Source organism: Pteropus medius, unplaced genomic scaffold (genome assembly GCF_902729225.1).
Source record: "Pteropus medius unplaced genomic scaffold, Ma_sr-lr_union100, whole genome shotgun sequence".
In the NCBI taxonomy this organism is placed as follows: domain Eukaryota; kingdom Metazoa; phylum Chordata; class Mammalia; order Chiroptera; family Pteropodidae; genus Pteropus; species Pteropus medius.
This window is the reverse complement of record NW_024342542.1, coordinates 1,161,288-1,176,896: the sequence shown is the minus strand read 5'-3', so window position 1 is coordinate 1,176,896 and position 15,609 is coordinate 1,161,288. Positions and strand designations below refer to the sequence as shown.

Below are 15,609 nucleotides of genomic sequence, written 5' to 3'. Positions count from 1 at the left end.
TTAAGAATCCGATGATTATAATTTCATTGTGTCAACTAATGGCCCCATATATCTTCTTGGAACCTAGATTATCTGCCCTAGACCTGCAACTCCCCCAACCCTACCCTGGGATTTCTTGTCTTATGAGTTGACGGTGAAATGGACTATGTTATATCAGGGTGGACTAGAACAAATGAGATATTGGACAAGAATTTTGAAAGATTTTTAAGTGAAACAATTGACACAAAATTCAAGTTGTTAAAACAGAATGTAACCAGAATTATACATTTTCTAGATCATCTTTGATATTTAGGTTACCTGCAGGCACTTCCTGGTTAAGAAGCTGGACTTGTAAACCGAAGATCTGTTCCTGTATTTTGTTGTGTGACAGCTTCAGCTTCTCTCTCCTGCTTATCATGTAGCATAAATTTCGGACCTGAAAGCCCAACCCCCAGGAAATAGAGATTTTTGTCATATGCAAATGTGACAATTAAAATTGTTCAGCTAAAATTTAGACAACTAAAGTCAGGTGGGGAGAGGTGGTGAGGAGAGCAGAACCCAAAAGCTGAATAATGAGAGCCACTCCTCAGGAATTCATGCAGCATAATCAGTAGTGGGATCATAGTTCTCATATCTATCAGCAGCACAAGCAAAATGCCCCAAAGCCACTTCCTGAAATCTACTCTCCCTGCAGTGTCCTGGACTTGATATTTATCTGCACAGCCAGGCTGGAAAGACTGAATGATGATTAAATATTTCAGCCTTCCTTTTAGATCCCTGAGTAAACAATGGCAATGCTGTATCCAGTACAATTTTGTAATGAGTGCTAGACTAGCTGGATAAAGGTCTGCTGAGAAGACTGGAAGTGGCTAAAATTTTTGCTCACTCTTTCAGCTCATCCAAGTCTCCACAACCACAAGGGTAAAATCCTCCCTCTCATACTCCCCACCTGGACAAATTATTCAATCTTTTTGTGCCCTTGTTTATTCATCTGTAAGTAGGAATAATAATAGCACTTACTTCATAGGAAAGTTAGGATTAAATGAATATTTACAAAATGCTTAGAACAGTGTTGCTACACAGTAAGTGCTATATATGTATGAGTTAAATTTTTAAAATGTGAGCCAAATCTATTAGATCCCTTCCAAATTCTGGTAGCATAGGAAAAAAACCTATCTGTATAATTATACAGATAGGTTTTTTTCCTATCTGTAAAAAATGCCATCTGTATAATTATACTTGATTATAAAATTCTCTAGGGTAAACATAGGGCCTAACCTATCTTTGAACCCCTGCAGTATCAACTTAGTAGATACCTGATATATATGAGTTAAATGAAATTATATGGTGCACAAGCTCCCAACCAAGGATGATTTTGACCCCCAGGGGGCATCTGATAATCTGGAAACTTTTTTGGTTGTCATAACTGGGTATGTGTGTGGGGGTGGGGTTTGCTACTGGCATCTAGTGGGTAGAGGGCAGGGATGCTACTAAATATCTTACAGTGTCCCCCACAACAAAGGAGAGTTCCCTACAACAAAGAACTATCCAGCACAAATGTCAATAGTGCTGAGTTTGGGAAACTCTGATCTAGTGCTTTCCTGAATAAAATTCATTCTTTTTTCAACCCGCAATCTCATTAAGTGTGTCAGTAAAATATAACTGATCCAATTTAGGCTCAACAGTGAATCTAAAATAAACCACATGAGGATTTACTTCAGATTTAAGGTTCATAAAACATATGTGAGGCCTCTCTAATTCCCTGAATATGCCTGCCAAAATTTAAACTGAGCCCAATGTCTGGGGCCACAATAAAATCAGAAGATAAGCAACGACACAGAAGCTCACACTATAAATGAGCTAGCTGATTCTTAAAAAAAATGGAAGTAGGACCTCCATTTCTATATAGACTGAGACCTACACACTAGTCACAGCTGGTCACCTTACCCGCTCTAGGTCTTGCCGTAGATGCATAAACATTCTCATGCGAGTGTGAATACTCTCCTCTTTTGGCTGCACTAGGCAATTTCTTTCATCCTCCCTTGGAGGAAATAATGGCTTATTGAAGTTACTTTTCCGTTTCAGTTTCCAGTAGTTATAGATAAAGTCCACAGCTAGTATGGGTAGCCCCAGCTCTGTGGCCACATCTTCCACATTGACCAGGGTATAGAAGTCTTCCTCCAGCTCCTGAAGCTTCTGTGCCCTCAGGCTGGTTTTCTCGCTTTTGGCTTGGCTCTGTTCTGCAGCCCGGTGTAGGGGGTGCTCAGCCTCCCCAAGTTTCAGCCTGTTTTGGCTGTGCTTGAGGCAGTATGATTTGAACTTCACTTCATCTCCCTCATCTAGGATGGTCTTCATTTCTAGACTGTGCTCAAAGGCACAGGTGACATGGAAAGCAGTGATGCAGCTTTTCACCGAGCACTGCAGGAAGAAAAGATGTGTCAGGGCAGCAGGGCTGAGGGGAAGGGAAGCCCTATATCCTTGGGCCTAAACTGAGAGCTCATAGGAAGCAAAGGAAAGACAGGGAGAAAGTTGGTTCTACATTGATCATGACAGGCTTTATAAGTAACCCAGGAAATCTGCTCCTATAGAACACAGCAAAAACAGAGGCAAAAAACAAAAAACCCAAAACTTCAAATTCCCCTTTAAGATTTCAGCTCAAGAATTAAGTTTGTCTGAGATATCTTCCTTGACCCCTGTAAAGAGTTATGCTGTACCTATTCTGTTTCCCACATAACCTTATTGTATGCTTCTATGACAGTACTTTTCCACACTGTGCCTATTGTATAATAAATGTCAAATCCCTCACCATAGCTCTTAAAGACAGAAGCTGTGACATTCATCACACATCAACTACTGAGCAAGCAGGTGCTCAAGAAATGCTTCTGAACAAATTAATTTTAAAAAGTCAATTATTATCGCCAGAGCATCTACTGGTTCTAAAAAAGGCTACAGAAACTCCACTAAGTATCCTAACTTCTTGAAATTGTTCTTACAGAGCTATGCTGTCCAACATGGTAGCCAATTAGCTACAAGCAGCTATTTAAATTTAAATTAATTAAAATTACACACAATTAAAAATTCAATTCCTTAGTCATACAAGTCACATTCCAACCATACTGAACAGCACATATTTCTATAACTGCAGAAAGTTCTATTGAACAGTATAATTACAGACAATCTGAAATTAAGTTTATAGTATTTTGCCATTCACAGATGTGACATATTTGTTAAGTGTCTCTGTGTAGCACACACTGAGGATTCATAGGGACGCAGAGCAGGGAGAATCTGGCCCATGACTGCTATACTCCTGTGCTTCAGTTAGTCTCAATTACCATTTGTTACGGTTACAACACTACAGCTTTCCTTTCAAACATAAATGCACGGGTACATTTATGTTTATGGAGAGGAAGGAGGGAAAACAATGGATTTGTTTCTAAGCATATAGTGGGAATGCCTATGGTTAAAGTCAAGTTTCAACTCTTTTGGAAGCCTGCATCTGGAAGGCAGACTGCTCAATTATCTATGTGTTGGGTTTTTGAAAACTAAACATAGAGAATGAATTTGGATATGAATAAAGACTAAAGAAATGCAAATCCTGATGGGTTTCCTTATAATAGATTGAGAAATTCCACAACTAAGAGAATTCTGACAACCATCAAAGCTTTAATGGGTGGGGGGGGCAGATTCCATTTAAACTAATTTCACAGGATAAAGAATCCCAGGGATGAAATATAATTCTAAGGTCATCTTACCTAGCATCACATTTATCATTGCTTTTACCTGATTTTCTATCTTTACTGGACCCCCACCTCTAACTCCTTCCACTTTTTAGTTAAGTGGTAATCTAGCCATTTACTAGATTTCTCTAGCATTTGCCACCCCAGTGTTGGACAGCTCTATTGGGAAAGTTTGTTATATTACACTGAAATCTGTATGCTTAAAACTTCCATGTATTTGAAAAGCCTCATGACAATGAGGATTAAAGCCCCCAATGTACTTTTATCTGGGTACCTTTTATCATTGCTAGGCTAGGAAACTAGCCAGTCATTTAAAAAATAAGAAGCAAAAGGCATTCTTTAGCAAAAGATTAAATGTTAGCGTAGTGTTCTTTTGCTGTTTAATAACAGATAAAAATATGGGATGAGAAAACAAAAAGATTGTTTCCTATTTAAGAAAATGAATATGTGACATAAAACTACTACTATTGGGAAGCTAAAAACAGATCATCTCTTGGGTTGAATTTATAGAATGTAGAGACATAAGTAAAAATTACTCAGAATAAAAGGTAATACACGAATAAGAATTGGGTACCTAGATGAAAAATGTAATGTCCTTAGGAAACTCTGCCATAAAATTCATCTAGTTTCAAAAACTAAGGTCATTCTATGATATTTATAGCTCGAAGTCTATATATCTTGGTGGTAAAGGAGAAATGCCAACCAAGTTCTGGTGCCAATCAAAAACCTATTTAACCTTTTCCCCCCAAAACATTTGGCAGTTTAATTAAACAAATGTCTACTGTAACCACTTAAGGTGATAGGGGAGGTATTCTTATGCCTCTTAAAAACAGCTTAATTGAGATATAATTTACATACCATAAAACTCACCAATTTTAAGTATACACTTCAATGGTTTTTAGTATATTTACAATTGTATAACTGTCACCATATGTAATTTCAGTACATTTTCGATTCCCCCCTCAAAAGAAATCTTGTGCTGATGTGCAATCATGCCCTGTTCACAATCCCAGACCTGCCCAACCACTAAGCTACTTTGTGTCTATGTAAACAGGCTGTTTCATATAATATATGGCTGTTTATATCTGGCTTTTTTTACTTAGCATGTCTTCAAGGTTCATCTACATTGTAGCATGTATCAGAATTTCATTCCTTTAAAAATATGCCTAAATAATATTCTATTGTATGGATATACTACATTTGTTTTTCCATTCACCTGTTGATGGTCATTTGAATTTTCACTTTTTGGCTTTTATAAAATAATGCTATGAACATTTGTGTACAAGTTTTTGTGTGGACATATATTCGTATATCTCTTTGGTAATGTGCAGTAAAAGATTAACCTTGCCCAAAGAAAGATTTGATCCTTTGCCGCCAGCTCCTGAGAAGCATTCTCTAAATCCTTGGAGTGCCCTGCCTGATAAGTATTTTTGTTTACCTGGGGGTTTTGGGCCATGTCAGATAGTCTAAGCTAACAATGTGATTTATGTTGGAAGCTTTGGGCTATGTGGTATCAGCCTAATCTCTGGAGGGATCATGCGGATGGTCAGCGGTTTCTACTTGGCCAACTTCTGATAAAATCTCTGGACACCAACGCTTCAGTGAGCATCCCTAATTGGCAGGCAATACTCTGCATTATCACACATCATTGCTAGGAGAAATAAGTCCACAAGATTCTAATTGGAGAGGACAACTAGAAGCTCCATACCTGTTCTTTCCCAGGCCCTGCCCTATGTACCTCTTTCCTTTGCTGATTTTAATCTGTATCCTTTCATTCTAATAGACTGTAACATGAGTATAATGGCTTTTCTGAGTTCTAGTGAATTATTGAACCTGAGAGTGGTCTTAGGGGCCTCTTTAATTGCAGGAATATACTAGTAAGTGAAACTGCTGGGCTGTATGTTAACTCTACATTTAGTTTTCTAAGAAACTGACAGATTCTTTCTCACAGTGGCTGCATATTTTACATTCCCACTAGCAATGCATGAGGGTCCCAATTTCTCCACATTTTTGCCAATAACTGTTATGGTCTGCCTTTTTGAGTATCACTACCCTACTGAGTATGAAGTGGTATCTCATTGTGGTTTATTTATTTTTAAAGAGGGAAAAATAACTTTCTATATATTCTTCAGAAATTGTAGAAAAATGAGTTTTTAAAATACTTTCATTAGAAGGAAATGTGTAAGGGGAGTTTCTGTGAGATGAGAACTGCATCAGATAGAATGGTTTGAATAAAAATCTTGAAAAAGAACACCAGAGCCTGATTTAGGAATTAAGGTGCTTCCTTAAAGAAATATTTTGTCACCCACCCCTGCCAAGAGAAAAATAGTGCGTCTTCCTCAAAAGCAGATGACACCTGCCTGGAATACAAAGAGCCTGGTGCATATGTACTCAGCAGTTCTTGCCCTTAATCCCCAATAATCCATGAACAGACAAATGGGTGGTATCAGAACAATTTTCTCAAAACTTGGTCACTGAAACAATGTCATAAATGGCTCAAGTTAGCCTATAAAATCTATTTCAGCCACTGTGTACTTAAACTCTAGCACCAACAGTAGCCACTGGTCCTTCTGATCTCTCATCCCTAAAGGTCTTTAAGGTCTGAGGGGAGAAGTCGCTTCATTATTATTTAACTTTTCCCATGTTTATATCTGGCCTCCCTCAACAGACCATAAACTCCTGAAGGAAGAGATTTGAAGTGTCTTAGAACAATTTGGAATATATAAGAAAGATATTAAAGCACTTTCCCTCTTTTTAATTTTTTTTGGTGCCCTTTAATCTCAATATTTAATTTCCTTCTCTACTGAGTACCACCTTTAATAGTCATTGAGTAGATATACTTGCATTTCCTCACTTGTCAAAAATTTTCCTTTGTTTTTAAAAAGGTCACTTCCCTTATAGTCAAACTCATATTAGCCTAATGGTAAACTCATGGTGGCCCACTTGTTTATCCTGACTTTATTTGATATTCTATTCAGTTTGGCAGGATAAATGCTAAGGCTTTCCATCAAGAAAGACAGATTGACTTCAGGGAATAATAATATAAACAGTAATAACAAGTACAACTACTAGGATCACTAAGTATTTACTACTATCTGTTAGGCACTGTGCTTAGCTCTTTACCACCTTAATAAGTAGGTACTATTATTACCTCCATTACAGATGTGTCAACTGAAGCACAGATATAGTAGACCAGGATCTGAACTCCAGGAGTCTGGCTCCAAAAGCCATATTCTTTTTTTTTTCCTTTTTAAAAATAATTTATTTTTCAATTACAGTTGACATACAATATTAGTTTCAGGTGTAAAACACAGAGATTAGGCATTATATAACTTACAAAGTGATCACCCTGATAAATCTATACCCATCTAACACCATAGTTACTATAATATTATTGACTATATTCCATATGCTATACTTCACATCCCCATGATTATTTTGTAACTACCCATTTGTACTTGTTAATCCCTTCCTTTTTTTCACCCATCCCCCACAACTCCCCTCCCACCTGGAAATGATCAAAATGTTCTTTGTATCTATGATTTGTTTTATTTTGTTCTTTAGATTCCGCATGTAAGTGAAATCATATGGTATTTGTCTTTCTCTGACTGATTGAGTTCATTCAGCATAATACCCTCTAGGTCTATCCATGTTGTTGCAGATGGCAAGACTTCTTTCTTCTGGCCAAATAATATTCCACTGTATGTATGTATTGCCTCCTCTTTATCCATTCATCCATTGATGGACACCCAGGCTGCCTCCATATCTTGGCTATTATAAATAATGCTGCAATGAACATGTGGATGCACATATCCCTTTGAAGTAGTGTTTTGGGATTCTTCAGATAAATACTCAGAAGTGTGATTACTGGGTCCTTCTTTGTCTCTTGTTATAGCCTTTGTTTTAAAGTTGATTTTGTCTGGCATAAGTATTGCTACCCCAGCTTTTTTTTGTTTCCATATTCATTAAGTATCTTTTCCTAAACCTTTACTTTCAGTCTGTGTGTGTCTTTCAATCCGAAGTGAGTTTTTTTCCAAATATTTTTATTAAAATACAGCCAACATACAATATTGTATTAGTTTCAGGTGTACACCTTATTTGACATTTATATACCTAAAGAAGTGACCACCATGATAAGTCCAGCAATCATCTGAAACCATACAATGCTATCACAATATTATTGACTATATTCCCTATGCTATACACATCCCCATGACTTATTTTATACCTGGAAATTTGAGCCTCTTATTCCCCTTCACCTTTTCCCCCTCTGTTTTGATATTTCGATTGCAGCTGACATTCTATATTATTTTATATTACTTTCAGGTATACGGCATAGTGATTAGACATTTATATAATTTATGAAATGATCACCCTGACTAGTCTAGCACCCATCTGGCACTATACATAGCCATTACAATATTATTGACTATATTCTCTATGCTTTACTTCCCTATGACTATTTCATAACTACTAATTTGTACTTTTTAATCCCTTCATCTTTTTCACCTCATCCCCAAACCCCCTCCCATCTGGCAACCATCAGCTTGTTCCCTGCATCTATGAGTCTGTTTCTGTTTTGTTTATTTTGTTCCTTAGGTTCCACATATAAGTGAGATCATATGGTATTTGTGTTTCTCTGACTTATTTCACTCAGCATAATATCTTCCAGGTCCATCCATGTTTTTACAAATGATAAGATTTCATTCTTTTTTTTTTTTTATGGCCGAGTAATATTCCATTGTATATATGTACCACCTCTTCTTTATCTGATTGTCTACTGATGGACACTTTGGTTGCTTCCATATTGTGGCTATTGTAAATAATGCTGCAATGAACATAGGGGTGTGTATATTTCGAATTAGTGTTTTGGATTTCTTCAGATAAATACTCAGAAGTGGAATTGCTGGGTCATATAGTAGTTCCATTTTAAATTTCTGGAGGAACCTGTATAGTGAAGTCAGTCTCTTATAGGTAGCATATATAAGGGTCTTGTTTTCTTATCCATTCAGCCATCCTATCTTTTGAGTGGAATATTTAATCCACTTACATTTAAAGTAATTGTTGATAGATGTGTAGTTATTGCCATTTTATTATTCATATTTCCCCTCCTCTTCTTCCTCCTTCTTCAAGGAGTCCCTTTAACATTTCTCATAATATGAGTTTGGTGGTGATGAACTTCTTTAGCTTTTTCTAGTCTGGGAAGCTCTTTATCTGTCCTTCAAATCTAAATGATAGCTTTGCTGGGTAGAGTAATCCTGGTTGTAGGTCTTTGTTTTTCATCACTTTGAGTATTTTGTGCTAATCCCTTGTGGTCTGCAACATTTCTGTTGAGAAATCAGCTGACAGTCTTATGGCAGCTCCCTTGTAACTAACTGCTTTTCTCTTGCTGCTTTTAAGATTACTTTCTTTAACCTTTGGCATTTTAATGATGATGTGTCTTGGTGTGGGCCTCTCTGGGTTCGTCTTGTTTGGGACTCTGTGCTTCCTGGGCTTGTATGTCTATTTCCTTTACCAGTTAGGGAAGTTTTCAGTCATTATTTCCTGAAATAGGTTTTCCATTCCTTGGTCTCTCTCTTTTCCTTCTGGTACCCCTATGGTGTGAATGTTGACACACTTGATGTTGTCCCAGAGGCACTTAGACTATTCTCATTTTTTTGGATTCTTTTTTTTTACTTTTTTGCTGTTCTGACTGGGTGTTTTCTGCTACCTTGTCTTTTAAATTGCTAATTTGATCCTCTGTTTCATCTAATCTACTGTTGATTCCCTGTGATGTACTCTTCATTTCAGTTACTGTATTCTTCATTTCTGACTGGTTCTTTTTTTATGTTTTCTATCTCCATTTTTATATTTCCTATCTCTTTGTTGAAGTTCTCACTGTGATCACTGTGTATCCTTATAACCAGTGTTTTGAACTCTGCATCTGGTAGATTGCTTTTCTCTACTTTGTTTAGTTCTTTTTCTGGTGCTTTGTTCTGTTCTTTCATTTGCGACATGTGTCTTTGTCTTCTGATTTTGGTTGCCTCCCTGTGTTTATTTCTATGTATTAGGTAGTTCTATGTCTCTGGTCTTGGTAGAATGGCCTTATGTAGTAAGTATCCAGTGGCATTAGGTGGGGCCCAGTGGCACGGTCTCCCTGGTCACCTGAACCAGGTGCTCCAGGTGTCCCTGGTGTTGGTTGTTTGCACTCCTTTTGTAGTTGAGCCTTGAGTGCTGTCAGCACATCAATGGGAGGGACTGACTCTCAGGCTAATTGGTTATTGAAGACCAGCCATGACTACAGTGGAGAGCTGTTGTGCAGAGGCTGACCCTATGGAGCAGTATTTGCTTTAGTGGGGCTGTTCTGATGCCTGCTGAGTATGCCATCTGGATCTGTCATTTGTGGAGCTGGTTGGGTGGTGGTCTGGTGCCAAAGGTCATATCCTTAACCACTATTAGTTCTTTCTTCTCAGGGAAGGCCTAAAGCATCTGGATCTAGGTTGAATGGGGCTTAAAGATAAGATATATAAGGACCCTACAGGAATTCTCAAAAGCTGCAGTTAGAGGGACTGTGTTCAGGGTCTAGGTAAAACTCAAAGCTCTCTGTGCATCTGATTTGAACCCAGTCTTTAGGATAAGTTCCAGAATTATCAGAAGCCTTCATGTTCATGGGAAAAGTTTAGCTCCCAGATATGGAAGCTGCAGATATTGACTAGTCTAGACCCCAAACACAACAGTGTTAGATTCTATCCTTGCCCAGTGAATGTTCTGAAATCAAAAGGAGAGATGCAGGTATTCCCACTGTTGGCAGTTAGGAAGAATAAACACAATTCATGGTTAAGAAATTTCCAAAGGGTTTATAAAGCAAAATACCTAAAATATGTTACTAATCACAAAGTCTCTTTAATAAACCTCCGAAGAACAATGATGCTAATAAAACTCAATCCTTACTGAATTACTGCATAGTTGATCCTTGAACATGTAGGTCTGAACTGTGTGGGTTCACTTAGACATGGATTTTCCAATTGACCTGTGCAGTTCAAACCTATGTTGTTTAAGAATCAAATCTGAGGTTAGGGCTGACTATAGTTATGCTATATTTCTGGCTGCATGGAAGTTTGGCACCCCTAACCTCTGCATGGTTCAAGGGTTACCTGTATTTGTTTACTATATTTTTCATTCTCATACAGGAAGCAAGATGCTAAATTACTAATGGGTTTGGAATTTACTTAGTGTTAATTTAAAAGGAAAAAAAGGTTTTGGTCTGTTTTCCCCTAGGAAAAGTAGGTGCCAACCATGGAAAACAAAGAACACTCCATTAGTATAAGGAGAATAGAGGTAGAGAAAAATACAACCACACTTAAAAAGGTCACTTGAAGTTCACGCCCCCTCAACGGGAGGTAGGTCTTTAATAAAGTCTGGTACTGACAATGCACTTCCTTAAACCATAAAACTATTTCGCACCTCTTCTTTCCTCAAACTTCTAGACCTACCCACATTCTTACTCTCACCTGATGATCCTGCTTCCTACCTCACTGAGGAAATTAAAACAATCAAGAGCACTTCTGTAGATTCCCACCAGCACATCTACCTAACACTGCACGTATACACTCTGCCTTCAAGCCTGTTTTCTGGAAAGAACTATCTGTACTCTTGCCTAAAGCCACCCCTCCATTGCATACTTTACCTTTTCTCACCTACTGAAAAACTTTGCTACAGCAGTTTTTCTTCTCCACTGGGTCACTCTCTGCATGCATAGTTATGTTCTATATGTTAACAAGTATACACACATACTTGTTATTTCTTCCGTCTTAAAGAAAAGACCTCTTTCCCTCACTTTTCTGGACTGTTCCTACACCATTTCTTTGCCCTGACCCTTGACAATGTAGCTATTGCCATCACCACTCCACCTAAACTGCTCATCCAGATTACTAATAATCACATTACTAAATTCAGGTGTCAATTTGTAGTCCTCATCTTACTTCAGCAGCATTTAACACCACTGATCTTTTCCTTCTCCTTGAAATGCTTTCTTCCTTTGATTTCTAGGCTACTACAGGCTCTTGGTTTTCCTTCTGTCTCCCTGGTGGCCTGTTCCCAGTCTCCTCTGTTAGTTCTTGCTACTCTCCTTGACTTCTTAATGCTGGAATGCTTCAAGGCCTAGTGCTTGGTACTGTTCTCTCTATCAACACTCATTCGGTGATCGTACCCAGTCCAGACTAAAGCTATCTATATACCAATGACTCACACATTTATGTCTTCAGTCCAAAACTTCTCCCCAAACCCCAAACTCACATAGACAACTGCCAGCTTGACATTTCTACTAGGATACCTGATAGACATCTCAAACTTAAATGCCTAAGACTGAACTCCTATTTCCCCCTAAATCTGTTCTACATCTGCAGATTTACGGCAACTTCACCTTCCCACTGTTTGGGCCAAAAACCTGGAGGTATTCCCAACTTTTATCTTTCTCTCACACCTCATATCTGAGCCAAAGTCAATTCTATTGGCTCTACTTTCAACATTCATCCAGAATCCAACCACTTTCCACCACCTCCAAGGCTATCACTCTGGTCAAAGCCACGACCATTTCTCATGTATTATTTTAATAGCCTCCTAATTGCTTTTCCTGTTTCTAACCTTCCTTCTTCTTGGTCTATTCTACAGAGTGCCTATTTTTGTTTTTAATCTTTTACTATGGAAATTAAAAAACCTATGTAATAGCATAAAGAGCACTATAATAAACTCCATATAACCATCAGTCAGCTTCAATAATTATTAGTGTATGACCAATCTCGTTTTATCTTTAACTCCCATACTACCCTGTCCTCCAGATTATTTTGAAGCAAATCTTAGATATCAAATCATTCCATGTAGTGATCCTTAAAAATATAAATCAAACCGTGTTACTTATCTGCTCAAACCTGCAATTCTCCCCCTCCTTGCTCAAACTTGGAGTAAAACAAAGAGATCTCATACATGCTCTGGAAGCCCTAAACCAGGGGCTGGCAAACTGTGGACCAGAAACCAAATGCAGCCAGCTGCCTGTTTTTATGTGGCCCATGAGCTAAGGATGGTTTTCACATTTTTAAGTAGTAGAAAAAAATAAAAAGAGGAATAATATTTCATAACACATAAAATATGAAAAATTTACAGTCCACAAATAAAGTCAAAATTTTAACTCTTAATTTGATCAAAATCTTTAAAAACTGCAGAATATGAACTCTAATAAAAGTAAGAACCATTGCCCTGCAAATAAAAAACCTACTCTCAAATGTTTCATCTATCCATCTGTTCATCATCCATCAATGTAATATTTATTGTCTGCCTACTATGTCGGGGGGGTGGGGGATCTAAGGATGAAATAGTCTGAGCCTACAGTCTATTATGGAAGATAAAATTCATAGATAAATAACTATAATAGAGAGCAGAGTGTGGTAATGCGGGGCTGTAATGCAAACTCAGGTCAAGGGCAGTGTTTTCTCTCACCACAATCACACTGCCAATTCCTAACTGTTAGGAAAAAAAATCATCCTTTAAAATAGCAAAAATAGGAGGGAAAATGCAGGTACCGCAATAAGAAAAAATAAGTAAATCAATGGATAAAAATGCAATATACTATTATAAAATGACTAAATAATAACTACGAAAACATGGAAAATATTTTATTTTTCAGTGGGGAGAATGCATATTACAAACTAATCTATGATACAATATATTTATTCAATAAACACTAATTGAGCACTAACAATGGGCAGGCACTCTCCTTTGTGCTAGAGGCAATTCACAGAAGAATACTGCACAACTGTGGCCCTCGAAGGGCTCATATATGGGGAGCAACAGGGAGAGAACTTACAAAAACAAACAGGCAATGTGTTAAGGTAGTAGACCCCATGGGAATAATTTTTCTTAAAATGTTTTTCCTTTATAATTGCTAAAGTGCTGTGGTTAAATGAAATCTGTAAAAAATAAGTTTTTTAAAAAGCAAGACCAAATATCCAATTCTGTCAGATGTAAAAACGAGTTTAAAAAATTAAAAGGGACTTTGGGGTCCAGATTGTGTTCCTTAAATACAATTTCCCAGTAAAAGAACCAGGGTTAATTGGAGGAGTGGCTGATCCCAGGTCTGGAATAAGAAATCTACTAGATGAGCCAGATAGCAAGGAACCTCATGAACACCTAAAGTTACTGTCCCTAAGCTATTAAGCTATGATGTTATATGATCCCTTTTCATTGAGTATACCAGCTACTACTTCTACTTCAAGTAGCTGAATTCCTATGCCCCAGAAGTCTTAGAAAACTTTACTTGCACTACCATATGCAACGAGTGAGAATGACTTTCCAACCTATCCACCAGAATTTACCCATTCAGAGGCATCTTGCTCTACCAAAATGAGTTGCATTTAGTCCAGCAACAGGGTCATCTATCAAATTATCCTGGAAGCCAAGTCCATTGATAGTCAATGGGTGAGCTACACAAAAACATGGGCCTGGTTGTTTTACAGTGATGGCTTGTTTCCACCCAGGATGGTGTCATTTAGCTTCAGAACTCACCTAATTCATTATATCTAATAGCAAAGGATGGAAATTAACTATCACTATGGATACTAAAAAGATTAAGCTGAAGGCTTCCGAGGCAACATCCAAAAAAAAGGTTCCAGAAATGGTCTGTACAATGGCAGAGCCATGGGAATGAGTGGGAGGCCTCTCGAGTAACCATTCAGTTAACAAGATGGTCTCACTGAGAGGGCAAGTCTAGCCAATTTGGTGTTAGCACACTCCACCACTTCCCATGGGGACTTACCTGAATGCAAGCCCCTGTCTTCAATTTGCACAGGCTGCAAACTAAAGCCCACCGACTCGGCGGGATGTGGGATATCTTTGTGATTGGTTCCATCCTCTCGGGACAACCAATGCTGACCTACAAATAAAACACCACCATAAGGCAGAGGCACTAAGGCATTCCCGAAGTGCCTTTTATAAACCATAAATGATGTTACATGAAGCTCAGAACATCAAAACAATGAGGTGAGACACGTCTCTTAAGGTTACTATGGGACCAAGAATAAGTAAAACTTGTCTCTAGCCACTGCTCAGACCTTCGATCATTTCCAGTAATGTAAATGATTCATATATTGGATGAGGGCAGGAGTGGAGAGTAGGCGTGGTTAACTTAATGAATCACTGATATCTATACTTAGGAACCAAAGAAAGCTACTAAGGAAAGGAATTAAAATTTATAAAATCTAGCACCTATCGTATTAGAGATGGTGCCATATGCCTTGTTTTCTCATTTAATTAATTAAGGATGAAAAACAGAGGCAGTGACAAGACTTTCAGTTCAGTTTACATGGAAGCATGATATTGTTGGAAAGTAGCAGCAATCTGTAGAATGAAGAGATTGCAGCATCTAAGTAGAAAGAATGAGGATGATGACATCTGTAAACCGAAGTCTTTAAGATCACATTTCTATTATCGGCTTACTCTACTCTCTCAGTAACTTCAAAGTGAAATCAGTCGTTGGGAGTGAGCTGAAAGGAAATGGATGTTTTTAAAAAGAAAGAAAAAAAATTTTCATGTAAAAAGAAGAGGGCAAGCAACTTCTGGTAAAAAGTGTTTTTTCTTATTTATAAAAAAATGTACATGTTTCTAAGAGAGATACAACTTTAAAAAGTGAAGGACTGTTGAATAAGGATGGTTAAACTGGTATAAGTTTTGCCCTCATCAAGAAACCAGCAGTAGAAAGAACACAGAGGTCTTAAACAGCCCAAAAGGTACTAGAAACCAGGTAATAGAAACCATAAAAGAATGTCAATAGGTGCAAAAGCTTCTTTTACTTTTAAAGAACTCTTCCTGAGTCATGTTCCAGACTTTTTTTATATGCCGAGAGAGCCTGCTCTATTAGCTGGGA

General features: G+C 37.7%; 1 protein-coding gene across 5 annotated transcripts in view; it reads right to left on the bottom strand.

The window, feature by feature from the left end:
• JADE3 (jade family PHD finger 3) overlaps positions 1-15,609 on the bottom strand; it is a 135,052-nt gene that overhangs the window by 4,711 nt on the left and 114,732 nt on the right. For all 5 annotated transcript variants that reach the window (XM_039866397.1, XM_039866400.1, XM_039866396.1 and 2 more), the window contains 3 exons: positions 14,503-14,619; positions 1,927-2,397; positions 298-415 (listed from right to left, as the gene is read on the bottom strand). In XM_039866397.1, the coding sequence (XP_039722331.1) occupies positions 298-415; positions 1,927-2,397; positions 14,503-14,619 (706 nt within the window). The remainder of the gene's footprint in view (positions 1-297; positions 416-1,926; positions 2,398-14,502; positions 14,620-15,609) is intronic.